At 37.3% G+C, this 24,198-nt stretch overlaps 1 protein-coding gene across 2 annotated transcripts in view; it reads left to right on the top strand.

Moving 5' to 3' along the window:
• The window catches only part of PTPRD (protein tyrosine phosphatase receptor type D), a 372,025-nt gene that overhangs the window by 234,723 nt on the left and 113,104 nt on the right, over positions 1–24,198 (top strand). Inside the window, exons 9-17 of one of the 2 annotated variants that reach the window (XM_065657713.1) lie at positions 5,462–5,595; positions 6,623–6,767; positions 10,135–10,440; positions 11,487–11,680; positions 13,608–13,634; positions 15,642–15,759; positions 20,641–21,228; positions 21,661–21,758; positions 22,625–22,884. In XM_065657713.1, the coding sequence (XP_065513785.1) occupies positions 5,462–5,595; positions 6,623–6,767; positions 10,135–10,440; positions 11,487–11,680; positions 13,608–13,634; positions 15,642–15,759; positions 20,641–21,228; positions 21,661–21,758; positions 22,625–22,884 (1,870 nt within the window). The remainder of the gene's footprint in view (positions 1–5,461; positions 5,596–6,622; positions 6,768–10,134; positions 10,441–11,486; positions 11,681–13,607; positions 13,635–15,641; positions 15,760–20,640; positions 21,229–21,660; positions 21,759–22,624; positions 22,885–24,198) is intronic. The other variant, XM_065657714.1, reaches the window with a different exon arrangement.

Below are 24,198 nucleotides of genomic sequence, written 5' to 3'. Positions count from 1 at the left end.
GGATGAGCGCTGGAAATGCACACATTACTTTTGTTACTGAAATTAACTACGGAAGAATACATCTTCAAATAATTTTAAGACAACTCTACTGCTACACTGTAGAAACAGAGTGTAAGCAGAATTATTCTGGATAATTCATCTCTTCACTATGTTCTCTACTCATTCAGACAACTCTATAAAGAATCTGTCCTTAAGACTGACCAACATATTTACATTATTCTGTGGGCTCCTCCAGCTCCTGTACTTGGGTCAAAATAACCCCAGGCAGCGCTACAGGCTTGGGGAAGAGTGGCTGGAAGTCTGCCTGGCAGAAAAGGACCTCGGGGTGTTGACTGACAGCTGGCTGAATATGAGCCAGCAGTGTGTCCAGGTGGCCAAAAAGGTCAAAAGCATCCTGGCTTATATCAGGAATAGTGTGGCCAGCAGGACTAGAGAAGTGTCCTGTACTTGGCACTGGCGAAGCCCCACCTTGAATCCTGTGCTGCGTTTTGGGCCCCTCACTACAGCAGAGACATTGAGATACTGGGGACTGTTCAGAGAAGGGCAACAAAGCTGCTGAAGGGCCTGGAGCACAAGTCTTACGAGGAGCGGCTGAGAGAACTGGGGCTGTTTAGCCTGGAGAAAAGGAGGCTGAGGGAAGACCTTATTGCTGTCTACCTGAAAGGAGGTTGTAGCATTGAGGGTGAGGGTGTTGGTCTCTTCTCCCAAGTAACAAGTGATAGGACAAGAGGAAATGGCCTCAGGTCGTGCCAGGGGAGGTTTAGATTGGATATGAGGAAAAAATTCTTCGTGGAAAGGGTTGTCAGGCATTGGAACAGGCTGCCCAGGGAAGTGGTGAAGTCACATTAGCCATTTTATTTAGTAATTATATTGCATGAGAATTTGGTATTTCAAAAAGTACAAGTATTGTTTTACAAAACAAAAACTCTGTAGCCCATTAACTCTTCTATTGTGAGAGCTTTGCTGTAGACCTTCATATTTCTTCCAGAGCAAGCAGAAGCATGAACGCTTGGTCCCTTTCAGTTCCCAGATAACTGTAAATTCTCTTGATCAGTCTATTGTCCTTTGAAAAACAGATTCATAATTAAACTGATTGAGTTCTGCTTTAGGTACGGATTTTACTCTAACAATGTCATGGAGTCCTTTCTAGCTTAGAGACTCTTCTCTGCTTCCAGCATCACTTGCAAACCCAGCACAGCCCTAGAGTTTTTCTGGTTACCTCAGCCACCTGGGGAGTTGTATAGGGATCTAAAATGCCTTTCAGATTTGAGATCCCATTTTATCATTCTTTTCTGGCACTTCAGTCAGGGATGGACATAGAACCACGTATGCAAGACAAGGTCCAGCAATCTGTATTTGTGGAGGACTAGGCAAGCAAAAGTGTAGAACGTGGTATGAAGTTTTGAAAAGACTGATTTTGGACTTTCTTCTTTGTTCTGTCACTGCATTGTAGCATTTCATCATGTGTACTGCCTAAGTTATGTCATGTTTACAAGCAAGAAATAAGGAGTATACTTGGTGCACAGGGAAGTTACAGGTTTTAATGTATATTTGTAGACCACATTGACCTCAAAGCAGAAAAGGCAGAAAAGAAAATTGAGAGAATGATCGTGCAAAAAAACCTCATTCAGTGAGCTGACTGTGTACAGCACTAACATAGAAAGTTAAATTTGATCTGTGGAATTAAAAACACTTCAGCAAGAGTGTAAAGTCCACTTACATAGACTTTCCAGTTTCCCTAAGATCTTTCCATCTCTGAAGGATACCAGCACTTTCTGTCACTTCCTCCAGCTTGGCTTAGTTCTCATGTACCACTGAAGATTTTTTTTAACAGATGTTGTGTGTTCTAGGCGTAAATCCTAAATAGTTTAAAAGTTATTGTTCCACTTTATTTTATGGTATTTTTTCCTTTGGCTTAAAGCCTTGGGTTCCCTACCAAAGTTTATCAGCAATACAGTTTGTTTAATTTCTGTTAATTTGTTGTTGGTTTTGTTTTCTTTCTTCTCCATCTTCTCTATCTGTTTGGAAGGATACAGATTTCCGCTTTCTTCTGTCAGTGTTTTCAGAGTCACCTAACTGTGGTAGAAAAATGTGAGGGGAGACTAGATTTTGCAGCAAGATATTATTTTGACAAACAACTTTATGTAAAGTCCACTTAACCATCAGCTTGTCTTATAAAAGAGTAGAGAATTGCAAACTTAGGCCATAAAGGGTTTTGGGGTTTTTTTTGAAGGAATTCTTGGAGGATGAGTGTCTTAAAACATGCAGAGAGACAGGAAATACCCTTTGTTCTCTATCTGCTGCCATATTTATCATAATGGATGATACCAGCTTTCACATGGGTCACTTGACTGGTCATTTACTATTACTGTCTGCTATGTTATACGATTCATGTATCCATATGTTAAGCACAGATCACAGCGTCAGAGGAAAATTCAGGCTGGCAGGGTGATCTTCTGGGTTGGTCCAGCCCCAGCTTTTGCCCAGAGCAGTCTCAGCCATGGGGTCAGACCAGGTTGCTCAGGGCTTCTCCCAGCTGAGGCATAAAACCCCCGAAGGCTGGATACAGTCCAATCTCCCTAGGCCTCGTCCCCACTGCTGGGCTGTCCTCGTGGGCAAAAGGCCTCTCCTTACCTGAAGCCCGAGTTTGTGCTGCTGCCTCTTGTCCTCCCTTCTGCACCGCTGTGAAGAGCCCAGCTGTGTCTCCTCCATCCCTCCTCTCGGTGCCAGGGATACTCTTGGGTGCTTTCAGAGCTGTCCCTCCTCCCATTCCTGCAGCCTCTCTTCACAGGGCAAGGATCCCAGCCCAGAGCCATCTTGCTGAGGCCCAAAACCAGATGGAGTACCCAGATGTGGTCTGACAGGCACTGTGCAGAGAGGACAGTCCTTGCCCTCCCCTGGTTATCAGTGCTGTCTCCTGCTCACACCACCCCAAGCACCACTAGCCCTTGTTGCTCCCTGGGCAAATGGCTGTCCCTGGCTCAGATTGCTGCCTACCGGGGCCCAGAGCTGTCCCCCACACTGCTGCCTGACTCCATCAGCCCTGGCCTGCATCCCTTCAGGGCTTTGCCTTCCTGAGACAGGGCTTGCTGAACTTCATGGGGAACCATCAGCCTCTTCCTCCCCCGGCTCTGGCTCCCTCTTAACAGCAACCTGGCCCTCAAGTGTGTCAGCTGGTCCCCCCCAGCTTGATGCCATCTGCAAACATGGAACCTGTGCCCTCCATCCTCTCCTCCAGGCCACTGATAGAGATGTCAAACAGAAGATGGATAGCATGGCACAAATAACATTAACTGCTGTTAGACCTTCATTGGCCAGGCAAAGGTGATTTTGCAACTCCAAACATGCTGCTCAGCTACTTGGCTGAAATATTTTTTCCCTATCCTTTGATACACATTGAAGCAAAACTTTTTTGCTACAGCTCAGTTTTACCAGTTTTTATCTTTTTGTCAAGTGAAGCAGACAAAATGCGTACAGCCAGGTACCCACCTCGGTTTCATGAGATACATTTGGACCTACCTGTAGAAAAACAAACACTTCCAAATAGCTGCCTAGACCCCAATTTTATTGTTAAGTTTTGGCAAGCCTGCGGTGGGCCTCCACATCTACTTTAAGCCGTGTTCAACAGGAGGCAAATCTGCAGCTATTGTCTGGTTGTTAATCAGGAGTGTTTTCAAGCAGCTAAACTCAAATTTTGTAATGTTCACCTAATAAATGCATTTATACAACTATGCTATAGATTTACTGAGTTAAAGTTTGATCTAGTGGTATTTCAGAATCTGCTTCAAAGTTAGGAATTATCCAGTTATTCCACCCTGTTCATTTTCGTTTCAAATCGATTCAATTTTAAAAGGATAAAATTAGAAGCATTTCTGTCAAAAATACCTTGTTGGTATTTCCTGTAATTGCTGCCTATGCTCTTGTGAATTTTCCCTTTTGCACTTTGCAGTATCCAGGAAGTGGTCTTTTTATACCAGACATCTTTTTGAAAAATAGCAAATTACTCCTACCCTTTTTTCTTCCTGTAAAGAGACTTGGTCTTCTGTTCACCCTCACTCACTCCCTCAGAAATATGCAACATCCTTCTACACCTTTCCTTTTTTGTTTTGTCCCATTTTCGGAAAAAGACAAAAAAAACGTTAATGGTATGGACTTGCAGCCTCCACACAGGAGATTGAATATGCAGCTCACGTTGATAGGCTATCTGTCTGTTTAAAGGTTAGATAGCAAACCTACCCCAGTGTACACAAAGGCAGTGTTATCCTCAGAGTGACATTCTGTAGAAATCTGGGGAAGATAAAAATTATAATCATAAATTATTTTTACCGTTTGCTTCATGGTGTTTTTAAGTCTTACTGTACAGAAGAAATACAGTTGCAATGTTGTAATAAAATTCTACCCTGAAAAATGATTGTGAAACGATCATTATTGTCACATCCTACTTGTCACACCTGTTTTCAGTATGTGCTGAGATATGCATCTCATACTTTTTTCTTAAAAAGTAAAAGCATGCCACATTTTATTATTGAAAAGTTAGAAATGCTGTGAAAGACATTCATGCCTTATCAACAACACTATTAACTGAAAGTAGTGTTTTAGAACTTGGCTGCTGAAATGATTGTATACATTCCAGTGACGGGGGTAATATTTTGCTGTCTTTCCCAGTCAACCTTATTATTTGCTGTAGATTTACAGAAGTAAATGAGGCTAACATTTAGTCTGGATAATTTCTGTGACCATTACACGAGACAGAACGACAGAAAATGTTCTTGACTGTTGGAATCAAAGTTGCATTTTTAGTTCTTGCAATTAGAAAGCGATGTTACTAGAAATTCAGCTATTTTCTTAAAAATACCAGTCATTAAAAAGGTAAAAGTATGTTACTTAATGAGAACATGAGATCTCTTCAGTAGGTTATAACTTCTTCAGGTTACAAAAGCATTAAATATTTAGGTGTCTTCTTAAAGAGCAGAATGTGTTTAGTATCTTAGTTATTTATGAGCTTAGCAAACCATTTTGAGATTTGGAAATGCATGTAATGGTTTTAACACTTTCTTCTTGACTATTCCAGGCAGTCTTATGTAATACTAGCATTTCTCTATATACACACACTTATATACATGTATTTATTTGCCGTTTCGCACATACATTATTAGATTGCTGGTATTCATCACTAGGCTTCTGTAAAATTGTATTTCTGTTGTATGTGTATTATTTACACTGCGAAGCATTTATTTGAAATTCTTGATAATTTGTAATGTGTGAATTAAATATATCATTACTATTTTTCCGAGCTCAAATTAATTTATTTCAAAGTATAGTTAATCAATTTTTTTAACTTCAGTAAATTCAATAAAACTAATATTGTGCGAAATATTCAGATAATAGTTTAAAAGGCTTGAAAGATAAGTGTTGAACTACCCAAATAAACGACTGGCAACACTGTTCAACTTTTTTTTAGTGCCTGGTCAGCCATTGAACTTCAAAGCAGAACCTGAGTCTGAAACTAGCATATTACTTTCCTGGACACCTCCACGCTCTGATACTATTTCCAGCTATGAACTGGTTTATAAAGATGGGGAGCATGGAGAGGAGGTAAGTGAAAAGACTATAGATCTTTTAAATAGTCTTTAATGAGTCAGACACAAAATGCTGCAATGGTTTAGAATAGATGGATAAGTAACTTTCTTTAGTATGAATGCCTGGATGTTTAACAGTTTGTTAAAGACAGCAGTCAGCCTAACAATAGACTGAGAGTCTGTAAACAGCAGGAGAAGGTGTCAATGGTTACTAGCCAGTGGAACTTTGCTGTTGTTCACAAGTCATCCTCAGAAGCTGCATGCAGTTTCAAGCCTGTTCCTCTACAAAGGCTTGGAAGCAGAAGTGTTTTGGGGCATGTTATGGATCTTAAGATTTTTCACACTTCTACTTGTACTTTGAAGTCTATTTTCAGCCTTAGAGAATTTTTGTTTCTCTTTGCCACCCTGTAAGAGAGTGCTCAAGCTTCTCTAATCTTTCAATAATATTTGAGAAGAAAATGTTGGGGTTTTTTCTAAAGTCAAAAACCTGCTATGGATTTTGCCTGTACCATTATTTCTTAAAGAATTTTCAGTTTGAGGCCCTCTGTGATGTTAGTACTGTAGGCTTTAGAATACATTGTTCTTCTGATAAGGAAGCCATACGATATTGCAGGGTGTCCCAGACAAAAAAAAAAAAAAGGAAGTTGACAGTCTCAGAAGGCAGCAAGAGAGTGTCGGCCTCATTGATTTCTCCTGCATTATTGACTCATTGCTGGTGCTTCAGCTGAGCTTATGTTTATGGCAGCTTCACACATACACTGTGAATGCATAAACTTTAGAGGAAGTAACAGTCAAACAATATTTCTGTCTCTGAGTTTCACCCATTAAGCTGTAGGCTTTAAAAATATTGTTTATTAATGGGTGTTTGTCAAAAGTAATGTGTTTATTTTTTGTTTGGTTTGATTCTCATTTATTTTCTTGAATTTTATTTTTTTCTCAATTGGGTTATCATAAGAGTATAAAAGCATTTCTTATATAGGCAACATACGGAATTAAGAGTCTCTAAATATTAATCAAGACATCCTCTTATTACATATCTTTAGCAACGAGTTTCCACTGAACCTACTACATCTTATCGCCTGCAAGGCTTGAGGCCAAACAGCTTGTACTTATTCCGTCTAGCTGCACGTTCTCCGCAAGGCCTGGGTGCTTCGACAGCAGAAATCTCAGCCAGAACCATGCAGTCAAGTAGGTGTCTTTCCTTGCTAACTTTATTCCTTTGTCTTGTATTTCTCGAACAGATTAATCTCAGTAGCTGAGAGAGGCAACAACAGAGAAAAAGGCAAAACAATAAAAACAGCATTCATGGTGCTTAATACAGCAAAAGAATGCCTAAAATGTGCATTTTTGTAGGTGTACTAATGTATGAGTGGCTTTTACATAGTTTCAGAAAAAACTGTAAACCGGTGTCTGAGGGACAATATTATACTGTCATAATCTTTTGGTTTATGTTATAATATGATAAAATGTTTTAGCATGCAATAGATTTACATTAATAACAGTCTTCCACCCATGAAATTCCACCTGCCCAGTCTGCAGATTTCCTGTAACACTAGGTTGTTCCTGCAGCATCTCCCTGAAGTACAACAAATTTGTAGAGTGGGTCAGGTTGAATATTTCAGACTGTATCAAATATTTCCATATACCCCTTCTTCTGCAGTTGCTAATTTTTCTGATTTTAAGTTAGGTTTTTTTAGTCTAGGCTTCTTATGATGTTCGGTCATTTTTTACATGGCTAGAAAAATAATTTCCTCAGTTGATGCTTATGGGAACAATGTCATGAAACTTACCACATTTGTCTGCAAAAGAGATGCAAACATTTGTTAGGGATTTTTATGTACATTTTAAAATATTTAAATTAAGTCTTTGTTAAAAAATCAGATATTCAAGGATGATGTCCAGAAGTGCCACTCTTGCCCGATAAGTTATGCTTTCCTGACCGTTTGCATTAAACTATGTTATTTTAGAACTTAGTGCAATTCTGTTAGTATTTGTTTTAAATTAAGTGACCTTTTCTTAAACTAATATTATTCAAAACAGAAAACTGAAATTCTTAATTGACATGATGCTTTTTAATTTGCAGTCATGACAGATACGATTGCACCAGCATTCTTCGTTAGCATTACGTATTAATAGTAATAAGTGTGACTCGAGATACTATGCTGCAGACCTTTAACCAAAGCTATATGTGCTTCTGAAGCATTTCTAAGGCATTTGGAATAAGCATAAAATAAGATTATGTAACACAAGGCAAATTTTAGAGATAGTGCAAAGGCACCTTTTGATTTTAATAATCCAGAATCAATAATTTGATGAAGAAAGAGTTATTTATTTATTCTGGGACACATTTCATCTATTTAGAATGCTCATTCTCTTATATTGGGTGAAGATTACTTAGATTTTGCAAATAAAATAAACGTCTAGGGGCCAAGGGTGCATTTCCCATATATAAGCACATTGCCATTTTTCCCATCTTGAATATAAGAATATGCAATGGTTTTTCAGCCTTATATCTTCAGATAGTAGGAAAATCCATTTGATTCAAGTGAGCAGACCCCTTTTTTTGCTGGAAATATTGCAAAATCTTTTCTGCAAAAATAGTATATTTTAAGAAAAAAATATATGCATTAATAAAACCGGTTACACAAATAGATTATCCGTAGTTACATAAATGCAGTGTTTTGCATTTTCAGAGTATAATGGATTAAAAATTAATAAACTTCTATAAGTTTATTAGCAATATTCTCCAGAATATGCTGTTGCCTTTCATCTTGGTTTCAGAGAAAGATGCTATAGGGATTTATTTCTTTACATATAAGATCCTTAAGAGACATTTTACTTGTATTTTACTTCCTGCACAAGTTGATGGTAGAAGGGGAGGCAACATGTTTTGAGTACTTGATTACTGAATTAACCTAAGGAAAAAAAAAACAAATGTGGTAATTCTCATCTGTCCTTCCCATCCACCTCCTCTAGTTAGTTGAAATGCTGGTAGATTCCCTCCTGTTTTCCCTTCAGAAGAGCAGTGTACCATACTGAGTAGAAAGCCATTGATCCCTGTAGAAGAGCTGTAGGGAACCAAAAGATACATGTGTAAATGCAATAGGTCACAGTAGGGTCCCAGGCCTTCTCTGTTGCTTTAATTTTGTTTGATGTGCCTAGTGTAAGTACCAGAAATCCATTTGTTTCTTTTTTCCTTTAAGAAATGGGCAGAAAATAGAATAGGAGGGAGGGGGAAAAAAAAGTGCCATAAAGATCTTGCACGAAAAATTTACATTTACCTTACAAGAGAGAAGGCAGAAATAGGAAAGGAGTCCATATCCACAACTTCTGCCAGTGAATTTGTGCTATGGCTTTTTTTTCAGTGCTCTGAATGATCTCAGTTAGTAAACATAGACTTTGCTAAGTCAAAGTGCATTTAAGCACATGAATGCATACCTAACTTTCAGTACCGGAATTGCCTCACTGAAAGCAATGAAATGGCATACATGCTTAAATGCTCTGGAGCCTGGAAAAGGTAGATATGCTAACAGACTCCTTCAAGTACAAATCAGTAAACGTGAACACTTTTGCTCTGGAAGATTAGTGCTGGTGACAAGAGATGAAACAAAGTCAGAATCTCTCACCATTCTGATGTGCTGAGCTTATGAACTGTGAAGTGAATACTTGCATTCTTGACACATTGTTTGGGGATAGATATTTTTTTTTCCTATAGAAGTTACCTACATTTCTGGTAGGATTTAATTCTTTGCTAGCAAAGGTGTCTCCAAGAGGAGGTAAAAAAATAAAACTGACAGCTGATCTAGGGTAAGTACAAATTACAGTCAGAATCAACAAGCCTGTCACTTTTTCCTGGTAGGTAAATCTTTGACTAAGACTTTCTTTGTCTTCTGCATGCTCTTAGTATGTTGGCTACAATAAATGTTTCAGTAAATGCTTTCCATTTAAACGTAATTTGTGGTTGACTTGTGTCAGGCAGACTCAGTTATAAAAAAAACCTGAAAAAATAATATTTTGTTTTTGAGAGCGAGAAGGCTACAAACATGGCAATTTATGAAGCAATTTTTAGCAATTATTGCAAGTTTTTAAAAGTTCTATAAGAAGTAAAATAAAGTAATCCCACCTGAAGGGAATATGTCCAAATTTGTAAGTTAATACATGTCACTTGTCATTTAAAGTACTGTAGCTTGCACTAATTGCAATGGTTGTAAAGGTAGATCAGTAGTCATAGAAGTGTCACGTTTTTGTTTTATTTCAAGAGGAATTTTAATTACAGGTAGGTAATTTTATTTTGAGGTTTCATTTTCATGTATTTCCCCTACATCCTTTTTCACCATTTAGTTGGTCTATTCATTTTCAATTTCTTCATGTTAATAAGCCAAGGTGCGTGTGATTATCTGACTTTTTGGTTTTTTTTAAGTTTCTACTTTTTTTGGTTTATTTTTTATTTTCATTTGGTTATCTTTTATTTATTTTTGTTTTTTCTTTTGTTCATTTTTTTCAATCACTCCTATCCTTTCACTCAAATCCTCCTTTAACGCACTACTGAAATTAGAGCCGTCAGCTCCTCCTCAAGACATTAGTTGCACAAGCCCCAGCTCCACTAGCATTTTGGTAAGTTGGAAACCTCCACCAGTGGAAAAACAGAACGGCATTATTACTGAATACTCCATCAAGTACATTGAGATTGATGGGGAAGATGTCAAGCCCCATGAAATTTTGGGAATTTCCTCGGACAGTACCCAATACCTTTTGGAACAGCTGGAAAAATGGACTGAGTACCGGATCTCTGTGACTGCCCACACTGATGTTGGACCTGGCCCAGAGAGCTTAGCAGTATTGATTCGGACAGATGAAGATGGTATGTTGCCTCCACTACATCAGTTCACGCCTCTATGACTCTGTCGATCTGCTGTATTTTGTATAGCCTAACAGTATTTTTTTCTGCTCCTCTTTTTTTCCCAAATAACAAATATTATCACCCTTTGAGTTTTTCAATCAAAGACTTGTCCTTTTTACACCATTTTTATATCTGGTTTTGGTTGGGTTTTTTTCTGGGGTTTTTTTGTGTTTTGTTTTTTTGGCTTTTTTTTTTGTTGTTTTTTAAACAGAAAATACCTTTTTATGAGTGACATGAATCTGCTGCCACTTTGAGCTTATACATATCCTTCTTTGTCCTCCTTTAACATGAAAATAACTCTTGGGAAAATCTTTCTGCCTTTCTCTTGATTTTACAGTCACTGTTTTTTTTAAACAGTTATGTCAATGAGCTTTTTTTCAGGTTTTTTTTGTTGTTTTGTTGTTGTCAATTAGTTAATTGTTAGGTTTTTTTAATCACTTTCTTGTTCTATGTTGTGCTTTTTGTTTTGGTTTGGTTTGGTTTTGTCCTGAGTTTTGTTTTTGATCTTGGGAAAACTGATGCTCCACGCATTTTTTTTTTTCTTCCATGCTTGAAAGTGACTGAAGACAGCCCTAATATCAGCCTCCTTTTTGTAGTATTGAAAAAAAAAAAAAAGAACCCACAAAACAACTTAGCAAACAGATACAAGGAAATTTTTTTAAAAATCTTTTTTGTTTTTATTATTAGTAGCATTATTATTATTTCAATGATTAAAATATCTCTTTCTACTATAATGCTTTGAATCTCAAAGCATCTTCCTTGGCTTTTGTACATTTTTACATGTTTTTCTATTTCTCTAATACTCTTTTTTCTTCCATTTTTTGCATCAGTCATGGTTTTTGATCTTTTCGCTGAAAGGTAGAGCAGATTGGTTGAGCATTTTCATTTGTTGAACAATTTGTATTCTTCAAAGAAAATGTAGTGAGTCTGCCCTTTTTAAGAAAAAAATCAAGACATGGGTGGGACAGGTGCCTGTAATTCTTTTCTGTCCAATGATGTTGTTCCAGTTCCTAGTGGTCCTCCTCGCAAAGTCGAGGTAGAGGCTGTCAACTCTACTGCTGTTAAAGTGTCATGGCGCTCACCTGTGCCCAATAAGCAGCATGGTCAGATCCGAGGATACCAAGTCCACTATGTGAAGATGGAAAATGGAGAGCCAAAGGGTCAGCCAATGCTGAAGGACATCATGCTGGCTGATGCACAGGTAATTTGGGCATTTTATGTTCTTTTCTAGGTCACTGTGAAAACATTTCATGTGCCACAGAGCTATGCAGAATTGCCTTTTCTTCTTATATTTCAGCCTACCAGCTAACATTTTTCATCCTTATTTTAACAACTTTTTTCAGAATACTGAATGTTTAAAGGTTCGTGGGCCAAACCTAGGCACCGTTTTCTCTACATTCTGTTGGATCCCTTAGACCTGGAGACTTCACCCTATACCTGTGCTCTCAAGTTTTAAAGCATCAGGGAGATCTGAGCCAGGTCATAGTCAATGCAGCAAACTGTGCAGTGCCTGACCCACCCACTCAATGTGTCTTTGTTTCACTGGTGAACCTAGAATCATTGGAAACCTGTGTTAGACAATTATTACAGTGTTTCTGTCATTAGCCTGTATCCACCATGTATTTCACAGGAAATGACTTTATGAGTGCAACTTTAGAAATCTCCAAGGCATTTATACTTGTCGTTATTCATATCAATAACTGTGCAATAAAATGAGGAGCTTAGTTTAAACAGGCATGGGGTACTTAAATTGCAAAATTTCTCATCCATTTTGTAAATTATGAGACATGATGAAAACAAAAGCCTGATCACATCAAGTTTAAAAAGCTTCTAAAAATAAGATTTTACTGGTTGAGATACACTAGTGCTCTATAAAACTGAAGATTGCCGGAGGTCCTGGTATTGGAGGAATCATCCTACATTGAAACAGTTACCAAAGCACACACTAATTGCTGCTAGCTCTCAGTTTATGACTGGAATGACTGGTAATGATAAAGAGTTAAATTTGCCTATTAAGCATTTTATGCGAATAAATAAATGTTTTTTGACTTCTTTTGTTTCCTCTTCCAGTCTTAGTTCTAAATTTCAGCTCTGCAGATACCTTTTTAGAGAACAGGTCTTCTATGCCTACATTTTGCTGATTACTCTGTTCTCAAAGTATTATCCCTGTTCCTGGAGGTCTTTCTGGCAGTTTTATCTTCCAGTCTATCTATCTATATGTACTTACTTGCCTGTTTTGCAAAACATGGTGTTCTTACAGCTTATATTCAGTGGAGAGGAAGATGGAAACAGGTGAGGAGGTGGGAAGGGAAAAGGAAAAGGAAAAGAGAGAGGAGATGGAAAAGAAAGTGCTGCTGTCCTTTGGTTTTGCCTTTTCTTGCACAGATTTTGGCTTTTAACCTCTGTGTGGTAGTAGTTTAAAATAATTTTAAACACTAGAAGGTCATAAACTGAAGAGCAGGTGAGATACTGGAGCCCAAATATCATGAAGGCAAAAGTTGGTTTTTTGTTGTTTGTTGGTTTTGGGGTTTTTTTGACAAATTTGGCTTTGACCTGCCTTTTGGCGTTGGTTCACTTCAGATAGTCATCTCCTTTCTCCTCCCGCCACTCCTTCCTGCCTATCACACTTCTGTGATACATGTGATCAAGGCTTGTGCAGGTATAAGGACCTTGATTATAAAAGATCAGTGTGGTTAGGTTTCAAGACTAAAAAATCCTGCTGTTAATTTAAATAAGGCATTGAATTCATTTATGAAACTCGAATATATAGACTAGTAACATAATTAAATAAACCAGGTAGCCTTTAATTCTGCCTTGGTAGCTTTTACGACTACAATTTATTCTAAAATATTACTACATGATACAAGAGGATTAATTACTTCTTTCATCTGTCAAGGAAAGAAAAGTGGCTGTTTTTTTAGGGAGAGCAGGAATAGAAATAAAAATGCCTGGCCTGATTTCATTAACCAAATTCTACGTAATTCTACACAATTAATTCAAATTGTATATTATTTTTCCAGACATCTTTCATATTTATTTTATTATTAAGAAAAAAAACTTTACCTCAACCAGGCTACAAATCTCTTCATTTTTTGTTTTTTCTTCCAAAATTCTTTACTCTCAATCAGTGGGAATATGATGATACTACTGAACATGTGAGTAGTTTTGACTGACCAGAAAAACAGTGTGTGTTGGGCTGGGGATTTTTTTCTTCCCTTTGCTTGTTTGCTTGTTGCCTCCTTTTATTTTTTTTTTTTGTTTTTTTGGTCATTTGCACAAATGCATGCTCCTAACATCAAAGACTTTTCTCTTATGGCACTTTTTTGCTTTTTTTTTTTGCTTTTATTTTTGCCTTTTTTTTTTTTTTTCCATGGGAGAATGGCAGTTACTGTTGCTTGCTTGTTCTGAGGTTTAGCATGATGCCAAAATGTACAGAACTGGTTTGTGTTCTTTTTTTGATGGCTGTCACTAATTTTGCCTCACAATTTCCTCTTTACAAGAAGTTGTTAGAATAATAAAACTAAACTGGTTCAGAGCTGCATAGCATTAGTCAGATTTTTCTGTATTCATTTTAAATTAACATTTTTTTATGTAGCCGAAAGTTGAAGTAATTTGTGCTTCCTTTTTGGTAATTTGATAAAACTATTTTGTATGAGAGCCAGATGTCTTGTAGCATTTATGCCTAAGTAATAGTGTTTGCTCTATCCAAATCACACTTTTAAAGAATAACCCTACATGCAATTGTACCTCTTACACCATGAAGTACTGTTTGTTTTAGATGAGGCTAATATCTTCATTACTGTTCAAAGGATGGTGATTTTGTTTTGTTTTGTTTTGTTTTGTTTTCCGTTTAAATTTTATTCTGTTACTATCAGGTGCAGTTTCCTTATGAAAGATGAGAAGTCGGTCTTACTGATTTTGGCCTTTAGGGTCAATTCAATTCTGAGATAGAGTCTAAGGAGGGAGATTTTTTGTAGGTTTTTTTAATGTGTTTTTATTTTATTTGAGCTAATAATATTTTGCCCACTCATTTCTGATCATTACTTTGTTATTTCTATTTTATATATTTCTATATAATATTCTATTTTATATAGCTGTTGCATTTGAAGGGTGTGTGATTACACATCTGCCACTTATTCTAGATGCCTAAAGGTGCCATCTCTCTGGCAGCAGTGAAATTTAGTGTAAATCTGTTCAGGCTTGTGAAAATGAAAAGTCCAGTGGTTACAGACTGAAAACTGATGAGTTGGGAGCTTTGAACCAGTCAGTTACCTCCAAATACTGTCCTTTTACATTTGCATATATAATTAATTCATATAAGGAGTGTCAATTCCTCTGACTGCCCTTACATAAGCCATGATGGAAGTTTATTTCATGTCAGGTGGCTGGCTCTTCACCACCTTCTGTGTCTGTAACTGTGTGTGCATACAGATGTTTAAAAAGATTGCCCTTTCTTTGACACTTAGAGTTTTATCTTGCTCCCATTCACTTCTTCTAGCAGGAGAGCTACCATACTTGTTTTGTAGCTGCTGTCATTTGAGAGCCATCAGATTTTTCCTCTGACCAGATTTTTAATGGTGCTTTAGGTAGTTCTTTTAGACCTGAAGAGTGAGTTGTTTATTAAGACCTTTGAGATATTTAGATGCACAATCCAACCACTGACACAGATTGCAATGGAAGTGTTGTAAAAGTAGAAGAGCTTTCTTATTCAGCTAATCCATCATTACTTACAAAGTGTGGATACAACTGCAACACTCTTCTTACTAGGCATTTTATAACTATATTGGTTATGTCCTGTAAATGACTAAGTTAAATGGAATTTCTCATATCTACATATGCATGCATTTCACAATATCACTAGTATTCCTCAGACAAGGTATTTCAGAAGGCTTTATTCACTGTTCACACTGCTTGTGCCTTAAAGTACCTGAGGCATGCTATTTGGAAGTGTGCTGTCTTTGATTGCTTGAGTGAGAGAAACATCTTGCATTATGAAGTATTTCACACACAGTCTGTTGGTGCTCTCAAATGCTTGCTGTCGCTGCCAGTAGCACAAAAGTGTGTGAACTGTATGTAATATACAGGGGTTGTCTAAAGGATTCCATGCTTTCCTGGAAAACAATCTATTTTTAATCAATTCTTCCTGTTTTATTTCCTCTTAGGAAATGATAATTTCTGGGCTTCAGCCTGAAACTACGTACTCCTTCACTGTGACAGCCTATACAACAAAAGGTGATGGAGCACGCAGCAAGCCCAAACTTGTGTCTACTGCTGGTGCAGGTAATACTGCCATACCCATTAATCTCTGAATAAATCCTTTGACTTTTCCTCCTAGTGTTTTGCTCCTACTATTTGAAAGTCTCCTGTTTTGTAAAAAGTATTTATAGGCCATAGGGGTTTCTGTTTCATTATTTGTCCCTTTATTTATTTAGATAAAAACAGAAACAGTGCCCCCCCGCATTGTCCCTTTCTCAGCTCAAGATGCAGCCAAACTGTAATACTTAACTTTATACTTTCTAGTAGCTTTTCCATTCTGATTTGAGTCTTCTTGGAGACTAAAAATTAGAAATTCAGAGCTGAGAAGGATATTTGAAAAACTTTCCTGATCTTTGTAGGAGCAGTAACACTGCTGCTTGTCAGTAAGAACTTTGAAAGAACCTGTCTGTATGACAGTAACAGCTTATCTCAGAAGAATGTGATTATTAAAGAGGAGAATTAGAAAATGGAATTAAAATCCAGCCTGTGAAACCCTGAAACCCATATTGCTTCAGTGTCAAGCTGAGGCATAAACTGGGGCAAAATACACCATGCCACTGTGTTCAGTCTGCGTTTGATCACAGATGGTACTAGATGGTGGGTGTCTGGATGCATGACCAGTTCAGCTGATTCAGTTAGCACCGATGCAATGAAGGGAATTGCTTTTAGATGAAGGACAAGCGTTTGTTTTTTTTTTTAATTTAAATGGTTCACTTTGGCACAGCTTAACCAAATGATGCCACCACAGCCTTAGTGTGCTGTTCACCTACAGGCGTTCACATCCTGTAGGTGTTCATTTTCTGGGTTTTATACTGTAGCCATTAAGGATGTTCCGTTACAATCAAATGAAAACCTTTGTAGCACCATTACAAGCTCTTTTAATAACAATGTGTTGTTAATTATAATATATAAAGTCCAGAAGGCATATGTATTGGTATTTATACTGATCGACTCAATTTCCAAAAGAATCACTGAATGTAAAGGATGTCTTGTACTAATATCAGAAACATCTATACTCTTGTCTCATCAGCATCTTTGGAAAAATTTCAGTCTTGGTGTATAGATACATCATACAGTTTCATTTCAGATTCTAGAGTACCATCTAGTCATTTGATATATGTTCCTTGCTTGTATTTGAACTTGATTTAAGAAAAAGAAAACTTGATCTATTATTCTTTTTAATGGTCAGTTCCTAATTTAAATAAACACAACTGTATAGATTGTGACTTAGTTAGTTTCTAGACATAAATATAGGCTATGCAAACCTGCTTGCAAAACTTAAAAGCTTCTGTGCATTTAGTCCTTATTGACTATTCGTGTTTCACTCTTCCAAGATCTCAGATGCTTCTGCTTTAGAAAGATGAACAAATCCCATGTCCTATAGAACCCTGAGTGACTCAAGAGCAACTGAAAATCAGAGGCATGCCTGTAGATGTAATACGTATTACACTGTTCTTGCAGTTTACTCCACCCTGTGAACAAGTAATATTTGTTCCCAGTCTGTAGGATAACAGCTAGTTACCATTTTGCTCCTTCATACATTCTGGGTTGTATGAACACTTCTTCACGTGCTGTTACAGCTTGCTGTGGTTGAGCCTTTTTTGTAAGGAATATTTATATGCAGGTTTTTGCAAAAGGAGACAATAAATACACACAGTACTAAAAGTTTGCAGCTCACTGTCTTTCTATAAGAATACATCACTCGGAGGGCTTGTAGGTCTGAAATACACCCTCCTATTCTATAAGAGTTTCCATTTGATTTTTCTTTTCTCCTGAAGAGGTGCTATTCAGATACTACAATAAAACAAATGAAGGGTCTGGCTTTCTAGTCTAAAGGTTTAGGTCAGGTGCAGTTGTATTACAATGACTGAGATTATATTCATAAGAGATATGAAAGGAGAATAACGGTCTGAATGTTTACTGGAGAAGCATACTGTTCATAAGTTATTCAGATGGTAAGTAGCTATTCAGCTGTGTCCAGTCAGTGATATAAAAACATCATTTACATTTTTAGACAGGAAAGATTCGCCAAATGTAAGTGAGCCTACAGTATGGTAACTGCAGTTATTAGTGAAGTCACTGAATGTGGTTAATATTTTCACTCCAGAGTGTGGTTTTGTCTTATTGTTTCCTTTCCTAGTTTTTGAAATCAGATGGAAAGTTACTAAACATTTGCAAGTCAAAGTGTTTGAAAATTTTAAATTACTTGGGGCAGAAGTTACAAAGTATGTGATAAACAAGATGTTGATAAAAATTAAGACTTAGTAGTCAGTGATATCATACAATTTTTATGGAGAATTTAATCATATCTTTAATTTCTGACTGGTAGTAGTTGACCTCATAGTACAACAGCTTGTCCATTATTTGGATTTTACTCTCTGTGCTGAACAGCACTCTTGAAATGCAGATTTCAGCCAAGAGGAGAAAATTTACGTTAAGATGTTGGTATACTGTATAGCAGCTAACAGAAAACAAATTACTTTGAGTAATTTGGAAATGCAACTTGCATGACCTTCTACTACTAATGGCCTACCATTACAAATGTTTACTGTAGTGGCTGTTGCAAAGCGGGGTGTGAGGGACAGCTTCCTGTGTCGTAACAGAGGGGGACTTCACTAGGTCAGAGAATATATTTTTTCACGTGCAGTTTCACTTCATTTGGGCTCATGGCAAATTCAGGTATTATTATCAGAACTATTTTCTAGATAGAGCTATTCCATGATACTGTTGTATGTTGGACTGCACAGAAACCTGCTGTTTGTCCCACAAGACTGTAATTTTCACAGGTGTTCATACTAAAAGAAAATGTTAGCTGAATACTAACAAAAAGGAAATGTATACACTTCTCAAAATCACATAGGCTCCATATTAAAAAAAGAGAAAGAAAGTGACTGTTGTTATCTACTGTATTAATCACAGGGTATTTTATTGGATAAGTAAGCTTTATTAGTTCCCCTGTTCTGGTCAAGAGCAAGTAGTAATTTCTTTCTTTCTCTGTAGTTACCACAAAGGTTAAAAATAGTTCTACTGTGAGGACTGCCACAAGAAAAAAAGGCAATTTATCACAAAAATAATTTAGTGACACCTTCCAGCAGTCTCTCCTTTAGAAAGCTGAAGGAGTTATTATTCTATTTGTGTGGACTCTTCTTCTGTTTCATATGCTCCATTGGTTTCAGTAATAGTTAAAATGGAGAGGAAAATATGGCCTGCAAAAGGCCTTCACAGCCTTTTCTTTGTTCGATAAAGGCTCATAATAATCAATGAAGAAAAGTCAGAGCTAGTCAGAGAGATACTCTTTACATAGCAGAAACTGTGGGAAAAAATTACAGAATTCTTGGGAATAATACTTATGGGTGAACTAGACATTTAAAAGAAAGGATTTTTTGAAATTTTTTGTAAAAACTAGGTAAAATTCTCATGCAGTTAGAAACAATGTCATGATTTATGACAGATATAATCAAGAAAAAGCTTATTAAATGCAAAATTATCTTCAGTCCATGCCATTCCTCCCTCATTCCTAATTCATTATGGAATGGTCGTCAGAACTTCTGACAATAAGAATCTGATTTGCTGGGTGCCTGAGAACTGAAGATAAGTAATAAAATCCATTGAAGTGTTCAAATACAGGAACCAGAGCTCACAGTGCAGCAGTTACACTGACGTGGAGAGGCTTTGAATGTGAATGGAACTAATTAGGCTTCATGGAAGACTATGTTATCATGGCACTACTACTCCCAAAACTGTTCTAGTAGCTTGACCTACCAGGCATTGGTACACAATGAATACCAAATTACTAAATAGTTATGGATATGCTTCTTTATCAAATTAGTCATTGTAATAGAAACAGACTATTTTGAAATTGAAATATTAATGAAAATACAAGTGAAATATATATATGTATAAATGAATAAATGAATAAATAGAAATATACAAATTAAACAGAAACAGTAAATGAGAGCAATTGACACGGGGACTCCAAAAATGTACACGATATAAGTTGTATAATGGGATTGCCCCTTTGATTAGAGCTAATTTGATCCTCTAGACTGCATGTCCTCAGCAAACTTACAGTCTGAACTTTTCTGAAAGACAAATCATCATCTTGGACCAGCAGGATTTGAGTGTATCTGGCATGCAGATTAAGAAGAGCTTCCAATGTAGTCATCTTCAGAAGAAATCCAGTTCACATGCACCAAGACCATGCTGGAAACTAAATCATATGAGATAAGCCAGGACAATCAAGAAATTAAATTCCATACTGTGCTACCACTCCAAGCTGAAACAGCCCATGCTGGAGGTGATTTGTGTATGGGAAGTTAAATGATAGGGTTCTGTCATACGTAGTAATGATTGTTGATGACAAGGTTGGTCTGACTTCCCTTTACCACATTCTAGATATCAGTGGCAAAAGTTATGTTAGATACATCTAGGAACTTGTAATTTCTCCATTATTGTTGCTACTGTTATTGTTATCATTAATTATTTTTCCATTTACAGGAATGGCAGAAATGTGCCTTGGATTAAATTAATGAATACTTATGACAATACTCTTTTTTTGCAAGCAAGGATTTGTAAGTGAGACAGAACCATTCATAAGATGTTTGTTTGAAGTTTTACCTCTTGACTTGTGTTCCTAAGTCCTGTGCCTCTGAATGTTCTCTGTATTTAGAAATAACGGTAAAGGAAGAAGACAACAAACAGTAAATGGCTTTACTATCATGGTTCATTATACTGTATGACTCAGTAGTGCAGGAGACAGATATTTTTTCTTCCATAAGAGTGTAATTTGTAGAACTGAAAGTGAAGGAAGAGAAAATTTATCCCTGTTTCTGCTAAAATTAGCCTCAAGAATTGTACATGCCATTCCATTTGTATTTATCATCTTTAAATAACATTGTGCTACAGTTCCAGGCAAACCTCGGCTTGTGATTAGCCACACACAGATGAACACGGCTCTAATTCAGTGGCACCCTCCTGTGGACACTTTTGGCCCGCTGCAGGGTTATCGCCTGAAGTTTGGTCGCAAAGACGTGGATACATTTACGACCATGGAGTTCTCAGAGAAGGAAGATCACTTCACGGCCACAGACATTCACAAAGGAGCTTCATACGTCTTCAGGCTCTCAGCTAGAAATAAAGTGGGCTTTGGGGAGGAGATGGTTAAAGAGATTTCTGTTCCTGAAGAGGTACCCAGTGGATTTCCCCAAAATCTCCACTCAGAAAGCTCTACTTCTACATCAGTTCAATTAACTTGGCAGATGCCACTCTTGGCAGAGAGAAATGGCATTATCACCAAATACACCATCTTGTACAGAGATATCAATGTTGCTTACCAGCCGGTTGAACTCCCTGTTGTTCCTGCTGATACCACTATGACACTTTCTGGCTTAAAACCAGATACCACATATGATGTAAAAGTACGTGCCCACACAAGCAAAGGGCCTGGTCCATATAGTCCAAGTGTCCAGTTCAGGACACTACCCGTGGATCAAGGTAGGATTTGTCTACTTATGGCGTTGACCTTTAAAGGAGTATCGGTCTTTGGATATCGGTGTTTTTGAAGCTGTAAATTAAACTGACCAGCCCATTCATAAAAATAGGTTCATCAAACACAAAAGGTAAAGTATGTAAATCTTAATATGTTTTGGATGCCTTAGAATTCAGTTGTCCCTTGCCAAGCAAGTTCTGGCTAACATCTGCGCAATTTTTTCAGGTAAGGAAAACGTACACATTGGGTTGTCATTAGATAAGAGTGAGAATGATTTAAAATGTGATATTTAAATATGAGCTAACAGGTAGGAGAATTGAATTGTTGTTGTTTCTTGTCCTAAATGGAAAGCTAATGCTCCCAGGTAGCAGTGGATATATGACAAGAACTGAGCTCCAAGATGGTTTTTATGTACATTATTTCTTTTTTTCCAGCAGTGTTTGCAAAAAATTTTCATGTTAAAGCAGTAATGAAGACTTCTGTTTTGCTGTCCTGGGAAATTCCAGAAAATTACAATTCAGCCTTGCCTTTCAAAGTAAGTTACTTTCCATTTATACAAGAGAAAATACGGAAACTAGAGGATGTCGTTCACTTGGTTAAGTAGCTTACTTTCTTATTGCTGCATTTAAGAGTCCAAACTAATCAGCAATAATGACCCAAGCTGTTGTTTGACAATATGAGCTTTCCACTGTTGTGGCACTATTTCTGAATCAGAGTCATACTGATTATTATACATGATATGAACACCTTGCTAGTTTGTGGTTTGTTGCTACTATATTTTAGAGAAAACTGTGAAATAAAATAATGCTTTTCTTACTTTTTCTAGTAATTTCTGTAGTAACTGTAACTGAGTACCATTTTGTTTTTTATCTCCTCGCATTTACAACAGCACATTTTTGCATTATAACTCTTTTACTCTGCTAACTATAGCATTAGCCAGATGAAGAGGTTCAATGTAACCTGCAGTCTGGCTTGCATTTCTTCTGCATCACTCTTCATCACTTGTGTCATCCCAGGCAGGGGCAAGTGAAGAGCAGTTTTTTGTGCAATAAATGTTGCAAAAACCTTTCTGAATAGTGAGTGTGAATCAAAAAGTCAAGGTACCTTTAGAAACATGTGCGCCTTGATATAAATGCTGGGTTCAAGCAAAACTACTGAATTTGAATAAGTCAAATTGGATTTTAGGAGTGCTTACACTTTTTAAAATAAATGTAGGTCTTTTTTTCCCCTGAAAGCGAGACATTTAATTGCAGTAGTGAATTCAGTACTATCTTACAGCCTAAAATGCCCAGTAACTTTCATTTTAGATTTATGGTTAGGTTCATTCCTGAATTCAGTGTGACAGTATCAATTGCCTTCTCTTAGTAACTAAAACCACCTACAATTTGTATATTAATTTAGATCCTCTATGATGATGGGAAAATGGTGGTAGAGGTTGATGGACGTGCTACTCAAAAACTGATCACTAACTTGAAGCCAGAGACATCATATTCATTTGTGCTGACAAACAGAGGGAATAGTGCTGGGGGTCTTCAGCACAGAGTGACAGCAAAGACTGCACCAGACGTGCTTCGTACCAAGCCAGTCTTCATTGGAAAGACCAACTTAGACGGCATGATAACTGTGGAACTTCCAGAAGTACCTTCAAATGAGAACATAAAGTGAGTGCATGAATATCATACCATTATTTTTATCTCCAGAAAGATGGCTATTCTTACTGTTTCTAGAAACTAGAGCTGTAGTGGCGGACCAGAGCTTTATTCTTCATGATGGTACAGAGAGTTCAGCACTCTGCAGTAGTATTTGGACTAATATTGGACTAATATTTTACAGTGCTAAACTGGGAGTTTCTGTTGCTTCTCCCAAGGGACAAGAAGCCTTGCTGAGGGATCTAGATAGATTGGAGCACTGGGCAACCATCAGTGGTATAAAACTTAACAAGAACAAATGCCAGATTCTGTGGTTAAGGTACTTGAATGCATCCAGAGGAGGGCAACACATCTAGTGAAGGGGCTGGAAGGAATGTTCTGTGAGGAACAGCTGAAGATTTTGAGCTTGTCTAGTTTGGAGAAAAGGAGACTGAGGGGTGCCCTCATTACGGCTTCCCGAGGAGGGGATTTGTAGAGGGAGATGCTGAGCTGTTCTCCCTGGGATCCACCGATAGGACTCAGGGGAATGGTTCAAAGCTACATCAGGGGAGGTTCAGATGACATTAGGAACCATTTCTTTACCAAGAGGGTGGTCGAACACTGGAGCAGGCTTTCTAGAGAGGGGCCCAATGCCCCATGCCTGTCAATGTTTAAGAGGCTTTTGGTCAATGCCCTTAATAATTTGGTGTAACTTTCCATCAGCCCTGAACTGGTCAGGCAGTTGGACTAGCTGACTGTTATAAGTCCCTTCCAACTAGAACCGTTCCGTAAGTTTGACACTTAGCCAAGTATGTAAAACTGAGTAAAATCTAGTTGGAAATATATGGAGAAGGATTATCCTTAAGTTTGTAGTTGTTTCTCAGAGTACTTTAGTGTTTAGTGTTTCATCACTGATATCAAATAGCAAACGAGGATTAAGTAAGCCAGTTGTGTTTTGAACAATGTATCCTCTCAAGAAGAATGTATAAAGCATTGCTGGGTAGCTGCCCTGCTGCAGCACCTTGAAGTACTCAGACTCAGTCATTCCACAATTATGTGGACTTGTAAAGAATTGTTATTGCACTTAATTCAGGTGAATTAATTCTGAAGTATTTTATTAAAAGAAAAATGTCAGGTCTTCTCCACTGGTCCCAGAAAGAAAATGAGAGATTTTGCTGAAAAAATTGCCAGAGAGTTTATTAGAGGTTAGTTAGATTTTAGGAAAAAAGGTGCTGTGGAGTTTTAGATAACAGAAATAGGACTAAAGAGCTGACAGCACACAGTCAGCAGGGATTAGAAAGGTAAGACAATAAAGATTTGCCAAGAAAACATGAAGCATGGTACAAT

This window comes from Caloenas nicobarica, chromosome Z (assembly GCF_036013445.1).
Source record: "Caloenas nicobarica isolate bCalNic1 chromosome Z, bCalNic1.hap1, whole genome shotgun sequence".
Taxonomy (NCBI): domain Eukaryota; kingdom Metazoa; phylum Chordata; class Aves; order Columbiformes; family Columbidae; genus Caloenas; species Caloenas nicobarica.
Note: the sequence above shows the minus strand (reverse complement) of the source record. Positions and strands in the feature narration are given on the sequence as shown.